Source organism: Fusarium venenatum (assembly GCF_020744135.1).
Source record: "Fusarium venenatum strain MPI-CAGE-CH-0201 chromosome Unknown EDB82scaffold_2, whole genome shotgun sequence".
NCBI classification, from domain to species: Eukaryota; Fungi; Ascomycota; class Sordariomycetes; order Hypocreales; family Nectriaceae; genus Fusarium; species Fusarium venenatum.
In genome coordinates, this window is record NW_027072130.1 from 5,704,065 (window position 1) to 5,715,245 (window position 11,181).

The window sequence follows — 11,181 nt, forward strand, 5'->3', positions numbered from 1 at the left end:
ATGGACAGATATGATCAACGGTCTTACTTGTCACACACATTATTCTCAACTGCTCGTTATCTAATAAGTTTCCATGGCACCAAAGTTTCTATCTTTTCTTCCGAGATTTTCTTCCGCTCCTTCGAATGACATTTGCCCCAATTGCAAGAACTTAGCTCCGGAAATCTCGGAATCGGCTACTCGTATTGATATCCCACTGTCGAAGATACAAAAGCCATATGTCGGATGTGCGCACTGCAAACTGCTCCATGCCATCTATAATCGCTATAATATTAGCGTTGATTGCACTGGGATCATTGTCGATTGTACTTGGAACAAACCAGTTATTCTTAAGTTTAAAGACACGCTGAATGACCATTTTGCATCGTGGCACTTACTTTACAAGCCTCAAGGTGCCCTCTAATCCAGAGTGCAAGAAAGCAGTGCTGATCTTATAGGGGCCAGTATTTCATCATGGCCTTGCCTTGGTGGGCCAGGAGAAAGTCTTGGTCACCTCGGATCTGGGCCCAGCCTCAAGTTTCTGCGAGACCGTATGAATGAGTGTCTGGATGCGTCCGACGACAGTCATGCTGCATGCCAGCAGGCAGTAAGCAATCCATTGCCGAAAAGAGTCTTGGATGTCCGTGAGGATAAGGTAATGCTATGTAATACGGCTGACCAGTCTGGAAACTACTGTGCGCTGTCTTACCGATGGGGACCACCTGAGGAGACCTTACGGACCACAGACAGCAACATCGATTCCATGATGAGCGGGATAGAGCTGTCGTCATTGCCTGGTCTACTTCGAGACGCCGTATCCCTGACACGTCAGCTAAATGTTCCATATCTCTGGATTGATGCTCTTTGTATCATCCAAGGAAATAAGCAAGGTGGGTTACATGTTTTCACGGAATGACCTTCACCTCTAACTTTGAGACAAGATTGGGAGGCCGAGGCACCAAAGATGGGGGAATATTATAAAAATGCCATCCTGACGATAGCTGCTTCGTTGGCGAATCAAGTCTCGGAGAACTTTCTCGTGCCAAGGGAAGAGATTCCTCAAGAGCGGTTGTCAAACTTGGACTTCACCAACTCCGATGGAACTACATCACAGGTAATAGTGCGACGAATTCCCGACTACGCTGGAATTCCCCTGGTCGCAAGCTCCCCACTCTCCACAAGAGCGTGGACATGGCAAGAGAATGTCTTGTCAACCCGCATCGCTCATTTCTCTAAAACTGAAATTATCTGGGAATGTCGATCACACCAAGCGTTTGAGAATGGTGCCAAGCTTGGGTGCTCCGTCGGTCTGGCATATCGATACGCAAGAGCAGGTGATGATCTGGAATATTATTGGAAAGCCCTCGTAACAGATTACTCCAAACGAGAGCTTACGTACGAAAGCGATAGACTTCCTGCTATCAGCAGCGTTGCTTTGCATTTTAGCACACTGGTTCCTGGTCGGTATCTTGCAGGTGTTTGGGAACAGTGGCTGTTCTCTGACATGGCGTGGTGGCCATCTTGGGGCGTTGAGAACAAATTTCCACCGATGTCCAAGACGCGGAGTGAGATGCCAAGTTGGTCTTGGGCATCGATTACCGGTCAGGTTCACTTTGCTCTCGAGACATGTGTGAACAGCGACAAACTTTCTGCCATCAAATTTATCCATGGAGACTGCGCCTCAACTAGCGGTAATAATTTTATGCAACCCAAACAGAATTCATCCATTGTTGTTGAGGCGCCAGCATGTCTGGTCGAGATATCCAGCACTGATGTTCTTAGCATCGGCCACTACGAAATCAACGAGAAGGAAGATACCTGGGGAATGGAGAATGTCCTTCAAAACAGACGGAAGAAGTCCGGCATGTTTCACCCTGACACGGTTTTGCTGCCAGATGGTCAGGTCACTACAAGTCAGGGGATATTTACCAGCGTTCGAAGATCACGAAAAGACGAGGTAACTAGTCTGACTGCCTTGAAGACAACGGTCTTTTGTCTTCACTTGGGCGGGGGACGATACCCCGAGCTGCCTAACCAAACAATATCGTCCATACCTCGCTACAGATATACTCAATTTTGGTTGGTTCTTTCGCCTGTAAAGGAGCAAGAAGGTCAGTATATAAGCTTGAGGCGCCTGGGACTACTTAGCCATGGGTCACAAACCATAATGCGAGCCAAAACGAGTCGCGTAAGACTGGTCTAGGATTCTCTGTACTACCATTTTCCTGTTATCGTTCCAAACATAGTTTCTATTAGGCTGGGTTTCAGTCTAGACTCGAGTATCATGACTAAGAATGAGAATCTGTACTCTTCCGATATAGTTAGAATGAATTGTTGAACGGCGAAAAGATAGGCATTTGGCGGGCAGTATATTTAGTAAACTCTGGTGTATATTCTCACCCTTGCACTGCTTCTTATTGACATATTGTAGATGCATAGTGGCCCCGTAGGTACACAATACGGTGCTTCACTGTCAACTTGACAAGTTAATCAAGTACTATCTGCCAGCCCTCCTATATCCGCCGCTCCTTCTCTGTCCTTCGACTTGCGTATAAGCATCCATTTTACAGAAGATTGAATCATTCATTCTTCTATACTGAGATGTACTTATACTATCCTTTCTTAACAACGGCCCTCATTAGGGTCAGCACTACAAAAATATTGTCAGTCAGCCTTCTCAATCAATTTCGAAGCTAGGAGAAATAGAAACTAACCTGAACTCCCAACCGGAGCTTGTGTGGTAACCTCCGCGGGAGCAGTCATAAATGTCCTTTCGGAACTCTTTGACACAGTCATCATCGCCGAGGTCGAAGCCGCTTTGAGTATTGCCATTTCGAATAGAGAACTCTAGCTTGACGCCATTACCGTACTGGATACACTTATACTTCGTCTGTCCAGGCTGGAAGAAGCCGGTGAAAGCACCCCTACGGCACTCGTTCTCAGCATCGCTGAGAATGGCGTTGTAGCCACCGGGCCAGAAGATGCCACTTCCGTGGCAGGCAGCGGAGGCAGAGCCTGCCAGGAGGACAACAGAGGCTAAAGCGGTGGTGAAGTGCATCTTGAGGTAGTTGTTGGGTAGTTGTCGTGGTGTTGGAATGTAGAACAAGAGTTGGTGATGCTGTGATGCCAGAGATGAATGTTGACAGAGGCACAAGGTCTGTATTTATACCCAGAGTCTGGAATAGAACTCTTCAAGCCTCGGTTATACTCCCATCACTGCCATCTACAAAACGGTCGACGTGGTCCGTCTAACCACTAGGATTGCAATCCTTCACAGGCGACTTGCGCTTTATATCGAATGATAGATCCCTTATGGACCTCTTGCTAACTGCCTAAATAGAGGCTCTGCATGGCACATTCCTAAAACTACAAGCTTAAATATGGTCGGTGGATCTTGAGCATGGGAGGGATCTCTGCTTATTAGTTGTGGACCTCATCCTTCAGGGACCCCATGTCCAAATGCAGAAGACCACACCGCCGGACTACCTACATTATATTTCTCAAAAGATATGATATTAACCTGTTACTGGTGATGCTGACCACAATATATAACTTTAATTAACAGCCCCTTGTATAACACATCGCCTTATGCGCCTACCTACATTCATACAGTAAAATATGATGGTTCATTAAGAAGAGCCATGTCATATCAGAACCCTAGCCGAACTCCATAAACCCACAAGGGCTTGCATTTACGCGGCTTACCTGCAGATACCGCTGCGGCCCGCCCTTCATCGTGTTGACTCTATTCCGTATTTTACCCAGTAAGAATACCTATCGGTCTTTAGGCGGCACGGAACAATTGCTGCATCTGTTTTCAACTCCTTCGTTGGTAAATGCTCCATGGGGTTTGAGGGTCAAAGTGCTGAGGCTGGTCTAGATCAGCATCACGAAACAGTAGCTTGCATATACGAGCCAAACCCTCGCAAGCGATTGAAGGAATAGTTTTAATTTAGATAACTGTATTCATGTACCTGTCATGGCGAGTTTTGTCCCATCTTGCCCGTGCCTATCGTCACGATCCACCAATACCCTGTGTTCTACTCAACCTAACTGGCGGCTCCTGTGACCGGAGCCCACATGTATTTGTAGGTCTGGGCATGTGACAGTCCATCTCCATATCCTTGTCAATTAGGTCTCCGGTATCCGAGAATGTCACTTCTCTCCACTTCATCCTTCGGTGTGGCAATGTAATATAGCATGTACATAAGTTCCAAGTAGACAACCTCGGTATCTCTGAGGGGCGAGCCTGAACAGACCAAGGCAGAAGTTTCGTCATAAAAACAAAACCAATGTATCAGCGGTGGAAACTAACATCCTCGAGATACGTCGCATGCTTGATTGACGGAATAGATATGGAAAGTAGTTTTTTATTATAGGATACCTTCAGAGTTGTTTGATTTGGCGAGGTTGCCGCTTTTGTAGTCTATTTAGATATAAAACAACACTTACCAATGTGTCTTCATGTCGAGGCTACTCGCTAACTTCTAGACAGTATGTTGGTTAAAATAGGCCGCATTGTATTTTATCCTGACGAGAAGCTATACTACCATAAAAGAACATGCACGAGCCTCATGCAACTATACACCAGAGGCCTCTGTTTCAGTACGACCCTACAAAAGCCTAAATATAACTAGGAGTTTGTATGAGTACGATATGAGTCAGCAGTTCCATTTAAGTACAGAAATCCGATATCTTCAAAAGGAAGACAATGTTTCAAGCCTTAAAAGGCATAACATATAACAAGTCAAGATCAATAGCAAGGACCAAATAGTAGAAAAGATTGATAACAGAAACATTAGGTATATTTATCGTAAAAATGGGTATTATTAGCACCTTGATGCATATCTAGTCTGTTGCATTTTTAGTGACGATAGATCGAGAGCTAGTTTTACTATCTCGACATTTATAAACGGTTGTTCTTCTTGATACGAAAATGTACAATTGCCGATTTAGTCTACAATGGCATTCATTGACAGAATTCATAATTTTAAACTGATATGGATGATTCGAGTTACATCTAGGAGAACCGAGTCATGCTGATCACTGTTGGGCTGTCAGGTATTGACATCGGGGCGAGCTTGAGTGGTCGAAAGGAAGCTAGTTGTCCGTTCTCGCCGTTCCAAACATTGTCTGGTCTACGCTTTCTATCGGGAGCCAGTGAGCACAGAGGTTGATTAGAACTCGAGTCTTCGCTTCTATGCTACGTAAAAAAGCAGGCTGCTATTCGTACTTTATTACCCTCGTGCCGAAGTCAAAAGGTTTCCAATGATAAAGGGCTCAGCGCCTATGTCGTGCCTGATTTACCCACTTCCCAAAACTATTGTTCTTGTAACTGATGTTTAAAATTCACTGAACCAGATTCTTGATCTCTGCATAGATCATGCACAATCTACTCATACCCAGTCATCGGCCACGATTTTGCGCCTCTCTAATACAGTAAATGTGACCGATATTAATTTCAATTTTCAACTTGCAACTCACCAATGTCAATTGCTAATTTTGATCTTCAAGCCACACCGACTTACCCCTCCACTTACACTCTCACTTACAGCTGTTCGGTAATTGACGCCTACTAGTTTCACGGGACTTAGGCGAGCAACAGGCTGACAGGCTACATCATCGTCAGTGGCGTCGTTTAAATGTGATGATGCACAGGGCGTTCAACAGATCAAAAACAGCGAATGAGCATCAAATTACAAGTTGCGAGAAATATCGATTACGAGAGAACTTCGAATAAATTGATTAAAAGACTGTGGTATCATAAACTTTGCAAAAAAAAGACCCTATAGCACCTGCTTGTCCGCCTTGAGTCTAGCGATCAATGTGGGAAGATCCACGTCCTGAACACTGACACCCTGGTCAATGGCAAGACATGCCGCAGTGGCAGCACTCTGGCCAAGAACCATGTATGTAGGCTCCATACGAATAGCAGAGTAAGCAATATGAGTTGCACTCATGGTAACAGGGTTAAGGAAGTTTGATGCATCCTCCGACTTGGGGCAGATGGTCTGGTAGGGGATATTGAAGGGGCCTGGCGTGGCGATGTGCACTTTACCCTCGTCGCGCAGCTTTCCATCGACAACGACACGCTCAACTTGGTGCACGTCGAGGGAGTAGGCGCCTTTGCCAACGCTGTTGTTGGGGCGTGCAGGGGGGGATTGGATGTCGCTTTGGCGCATGGTATAGCCACCGTTCATACGACGACCTTCTCGGATGTAGATCTCGTAAGGCCAGTTGTTGTTATTAGTCCATTCGTCCTTGGCATAACCCCATTCGCCGACCCGGGTGCGCAGGTCTTGAGGGATGCGCGGGTGGTTGGCCATTGTCCAAAAGAAACCTTGGGTATAAGACTTGTGTTGCTCATAAACCTGTCGACGTCTCTGATAAGACCACGTAGCGTAGTTACCGTTATCTTCAAAGCTCTCGCCGATAAGATCAGTGCTGACGTGGCTCTGAGCGTTGGAATCGGTCTTGATGTTGGGCATGAGTTGGCTGGTGAAAGGAGTTCCTGTGTAACCTGACTCAAAGTATCGCAGGAGCAATTCATATTGAGCTTCGCGGTAGTCGGCAGGCTTGGTGAACGGGATTTTGTTATTGGTTTGCTTGGTAAGACTCATGCGGAAGTTGTATGACTGAAGACGGAAATCATCGCCTTGACCTTGAAGAGCGGTAGCGTCTTTGATCACTCGCCCGACGCCTTCAATAAGACCGCTGCTTGGATCACCCTTCTTCTTGTAGGGGTCGACCTTGGAGAGTTGCTCGAGGGCACCGAGGCGAAAGCCAGCAACTGATTCACTGTAGTCGCCGGTGCTCTCGCGACCTGTGCGCCAGGAGATGCCAGCTGCCTCCATGAGATCACCTTCATAGCTGGCATCGATGAACATCTTGCCCTGGAAGACATCTCCGTTCAGTGTCTTAAAAGAAGAAATCTGTCCATTCTTCTTGACCACACTTCCCGCTGACCTGTCAATAGCTCGGTTGCGGAAAATGGGAATCTTGCCATCTTTCATCCACTTCTCGAGAATATACTCAGCCACCTTTGGCTCAAAGGTCCACTGGACCTTCTTGCTCTCATCGATAGCAGGGCCAGGCTGAGCGCCGATTCTTCGGCCCAAGTAGCCCGATCGTGTCTCTTGGTTCCAGGAGCTACTCTTTTGGTAATGGGAGTAAACCTTTCCATAAAATTCTCTCGCAATACCACCAATGGAGTTCCCGTTCTTGGAGTCTGTCCAACCAAGGCCAGATGTTGTGAGGCCGCCCAGCGTGCTGCCGGGGAAGACAATCGCCACTGTCTTCTTCATGCGTTTTGTCTGCACGGCTGCTGCAATGGCGGCGACTGTGTTTCCGTAGATGACCACATCGTACTTTCCTGGTACATCTGCTCTCTCATGCGGTGCGGCGGTAGCATTTAGCATGAGATACGACGCCATCCAAATGGTGCCGATTAGGAGGAGGAGCCGGTTCCGGAAGAGAGCTGCCATGATTATTAACGGAGGAAGAGATGGTTTGACTACTCAAGCGGAGGGCAATGGGAAGGGCGGTAGATAAATAAGGTATTAAAGTAAATGGGCGGCTTGCAGGCTGGCCCTTGAAAGAACCACGGACAAGCAAAGTTCGAGATACAGAGAACAATGGCTTTTTGGAGGGGCGGCTACAGAGACATGGCTTGCGGAAGCTCGCGCCGGGTGGTGGAGTGGGTTTGACTGCCAAATGGTGTGTGTAGAAAGGACTGCTTGTGCGTTTTGGTCGCGAGGACCTCGTATTTTAAGAGATAGGAAATATTGTAATTTGGAGCGGAAGGGGTATTATGCTGGGGTAGTTCTAGAACGCTGGGCAAAGGAGGGCTGCATTTCTGAACGCGGTGCTGTGCCGGACCGGGAGGAAGAGGCAGCTATACCATATTGAAGTGATATGCCGCGCCTTGGTAGTCAGATATTCATGGCATTGTTTCTCTGACAAGGGAGAATGGATGGGCTTTGCAAGGTTGTACGGACAACACCACATCCTTCATTCCCTTTACGTCAAGCACCACGAACTATTGACAACACTATCGGGACACAGACAAAAACGTAGAGAAAAAAGAAGGCGGATCTTTACTTACAGTGACCAAGAAGCTTGAAAGGGTGTACCCAGATGGACGAGGGTCTGTGTGTTTGAGCTTCTAAATCGAGGTCGGTCCTGGTAAATTGGCTACCTCGAAGTCTTCGTATCAAGGCCTGAATAGATGAGCTACCACTGCTCATTGTGCGTGTAGGTGTCAAAAAGTCTGGACCCTTGGCTAAGATAGGAAAGGACCGACTTGGGGTCTGCCAGGGGTAAGAAGTGAAAGGTGATCTGTGCTTGCTTGCTGGGTTATGCGAAGGAAAGACGAGACCAAAGACGATGGGGGGTGACAATGGGAACGTCGTTAAAGATCTCGGCCCTGGATATCTGTACAATACAGTAAGAAATGGATCAGAGGGGCATCCACGGGACCCGGAATTTCAACTGGTGCGCGCTAAACTAATGTAAATTTACCCCTGTATTTCTCTCAGATCTTGGCCTAAACTCGATTCGTTCAAGAACGCATTCCTTATCCAGGACAGGAACAATGCCACCTCGTAAAAAAAGGTACCCTCATTTGCTTTTTCCCCTATCTCTTACAGTCTTCAGTTTCAATTCTATTTAAAAACAAGATGAGTTTTAAGCAGAGACTTCATTCTTTAAAAGTCATGATATCCAACACCTTTATCCACTCTCTCTGTGGATCACTTCGCTTCCAACGTTGTGTCTTGGCAAGCTACCGAGTAGAAGAACATCATCCAGGATTTATTCCTTCTTGAGGCCTCGCCTCGCGCTTTGGTCATCTTACACTCCATGCTTCCGCTGCCGCCGTTGAAGACTACCTACGGTAAAGTCCTGAATTGAAGCAAAGTCCAAGTCCAATTCCAGCTACCAAGCCGGCTGACCATTACTTGGTTCAGCCAATTGGAGCTGTCTAGCACCCAATAGCGCATTTGTTACTGACAATGGTTTGTTCAGTTGGTGGTGCAATTCTCCAGTTATCATACCATCCATACAACGCTCGGTTTAGCCGAGGCTGTTCTAGAGCGACTGTCCCCATTCCTTAGCGATTTAAGCCTTAAAAAAAATGAAGCAAGACATTGATCGCCATTTTTCCTTGTTCTCATTAGGCCACTCGGCCGATCATTTTCAGCTCCAGTGCCAATAGTTTATTTAGACCTTGGCTTTCAGCTGTTTTGCTCACTCCGTCACAGATCGCCGTCGATGCCCTAACCACGGGCGAGGCAATTTGTTGGCTTACCTTCAGCTCCTGGCCAAAAGTGTAAAGGATCGTCTCATCGCGCGTCGTGGTTTTGTTGACCCTGCATAACACGTTTCCAATGTAAAGTACTCTTTATTGGCCTTATCAAATGCCCTACATCATCCTCGATAGCTCCAAGGCTCTGACGTGTCACAACCTCATGCATTGTGCATTACCAATCGCAACAACCATCACATCTTACAATACCAGCCTATTTAAGAGTATGCAGCGTTCTATTCCTTGTTGGGTTAGCCTTTCCAGAGCACTTAAATTGGACGAGCTGCGGTTTATGTACCCTCAAGGCACAGCAATCGAGACCCTGACCCGGCCGAGGATCATCGGAGACTCGGTCAGTCATCATATATAGCGGCTAAGCTCAAGAAGATTTACAATTTCAGGCTGGGAAAGGAAGGCAAAGGGCCAGTTTACGAGGTATTTCTTGGCATCATAAGCTTAAAGATCCCCACCACTCTTAATTGCAGGTTCACGGCCCAAGCGGTTGTGGCTTTTTTACCTGCACGTGTCTAGGTACATCGGTCATATGACATTGTACATATTATATGTAACTTTATCTACATGCATCAAGAGACAAAGCAGGGGCATGTCAGTGCCAGCAATGCCAAGGGCTATTTGTACATTGCATAGCCATCATCAACCATTCGGTCAGTTCCAGATCCAGGAGGATAGCCAAGACTTAATCACCAAATAGGGAAAACAAGCAATTCATGGAAGATCATCCTCCATAGCTTGTAAGTCATGTAATTTCTCCCGAGGTTGGTAGGCTATGGTGCCCAATTACGAATTTCAGTTTTAAATCATGGTTGCAAGAGTGTCTCAAAACATAGCCCGACAGTCCCTCGTTGACACAATCCCGTGTATACTGGAAACCCGCATTGCCCTTTCGGTTGCTGTTAGTGTAGAGGCAAAGGTTACTAACAGGAGCCCATTCCGTGACCGATGTTAACTTGGATCTAACGTCCTGCCTCTGTGGACATCAAAGCGGTCGAGTCTATAATTCGTAAAACCCCCCAGAGCCTTGGATGATTGCAAAGATAAGCCAACATACACACGATATTCGTTTGCACTCGCGGATACTAAAGACAATCCACTATATGAGACTCTTAGAAGGTCTTTAGGATTATCTCTTATAGCGCTGGTAATATCTAGCAACTGCTGCAGGAACTGACTCCCGCCATCTATTGCAGTCTTGTGGAGATAAAAGCATTAACTCAGTCCCATTGGAGCCGTTTGGTAAATTGAGATAGAGAAAGGGGGAAAAAAAGAGTGCAAAAGTGCAAAAGATGAGATATAACAGCGGAATTTAACCGCCTGCAATGGACGAACAGGGAATCGAACCCTGGACCACTCCCAGATGACTCGGATGAATTATGCTAAGGGAGTATTATACCACTAAACCATTCGCCCGTTGAGATATTACTTTGGCTGCTATAGCATACTATACACGTCAGTCTTGTCAGAAAGAATTTCAAGTCCTTCCTGTTTATCCTCAAGATTCTAAACACACACATGTCAGTCTGGGATTCATTCTGTTGGTATGCCCAAGCAATCATTGATTTTTTTGTATTGTTTCTCTCAATTAGTTTTAAATACCAATTTTAGAAATGCTGCTTCGAATAAAAAGCAAGTTGCAACCTTGCATGGCTATAATGTTGGCAATCACGTGTTGTCCAGGCAGTCAATCGGTTGTAAATTCTGCTTTGTCATATATTACAAGTCCCGCCGATTCTTCACTTTGAACGTTGTACAAACAAAGGCGCAAATTGTCATTCCCCTCGTAATGGTCAACTTTGGCGTCTCTAGAGCGTGCGATACGTGCAAAAAGCGTCGCAAGAAGGTGTGATAGTTACCCATTTTATTCATTTACCTTGTACACT

General features: G+C 46.3%; 3 protein-coding genes and 1 non-coding gene across 4 annotated transcripts; 1 reads left to right on the forward strand and 3 right to left on the reverse strand.

Annotated features, from left to right (window-relative positions):
* Window positions 1-17: 17 nt before the first annotated feature.
* On the forward strand, window positions 18-2,401 carry EDB82DRAFT_499443 (heterokaryon incompatibility protein-domain-containing protein). The gene is made up of 3 exons (XM_065608600.1): window positions 18-392; window positions 438-869; window positions 921-2,401. Exons 1-3 carry the CDS (start codon window positions 74-76, stop codon window positions 2,180-2,182), a joined length of 2,013 nt encoding a protein of 670 aa, XP_065464861.1. The 5' UTR covers window positions 18-73; the 3' UTR covers window positions 2,183-2,401.
* A 200-nt stretch (window positions 2,402-2,601) lies between these two features.
* Window positions 2,602-3,037, reverse strand: EDB82DRAFT_475331 (uncharacterized protein; the record flags this gene model as incomplete). Its single annotated transcript, XM_025735117.2, has 2 exons — window positions 2,602-2,629; window positions 2,694-3,037. The coding sequence occupies 2 exons, from the start codon at window positions 3,035-3,037 to the stop codon at window positions 2,602-2,604; spliced, it is 372 nt and encodes a 123-aa protein (XP_025585856.2).
* A 2,647-nt stretch (window positions 3,038-5,684) lies between these two features.
* EDB82DRAFT_499445 (FAD dependent oxidoreductase-domain-containing protein) lies at window positions 5,685-8,442 on the reverse strand. The gene is made up of 2 exons (XM_025735118.2): window positions 8,084-8,442; window positions 5,685-7,456 (listed from the first exon to the last, which is right to left on the reverse strand). Exons 1-2 carry the CDS (start codon window positions 8,223-8,225, stop codon window positions 5,766-5,768), a joined length of 1,833 nt encoding a protein of 610 aa, XP_025585857.2. The 5' UTR covers window positions 8,226-8,442; the 3' UTR covers window positions 5,685-5,765.
* A 2,179-nt stretch (window positions 8,443-10,621) lies between these two features.
* On the reverse strand, window positions 10,622-10,711 carry EDB82DRAFT_t140. Its single transcript has one exon. It is a non-coding gene; the product is annotated as a tRNA-Ala (tRNA).
* Between the last annotated feature and the right edge of the window lie 470 nt (window positions 10,712-11,181).

Bases quoted from the DNA above. Each gene is read 5' to 3' on its own strand.
- EDB82DRAFT_499443 (XM_065608600.1), top strand. From the start codon at position 74: ATGGCACCAAAGTTTCTATCTTTTCTTCCGAGATTTTCTTCCGCTCCT. The intron at 393-437 runs GTGCCCTCTAAT...CTGATCTTATAG, and splicing joins CTTACTTTACAAGCCTCAAG to GGGCCAGTATTTCATCATGG. The intron at 870-920 runs GTGGGTTACATG...CTTTGAGACAAG, and splicing joins CATCCAAGGAAATAAGCAAG to ATTGGGAGGCCGAGGCACCA.
- EDB82DRAFT_499445 (XM_025735118.2), bottom strand. From the start codon at position 8,225: ATGAGCAGTGGTAGCTCATCTATTCAGGCCTTGATACGAAGACTTCGA. The intron at 7,457-8,083 runs GTAAGTAAAGAT...TAATCATGGCAG, and splicing joins TTTCAAGCTTCTTGGTCACT to CTCTCTTCCGGAACCGGCTC.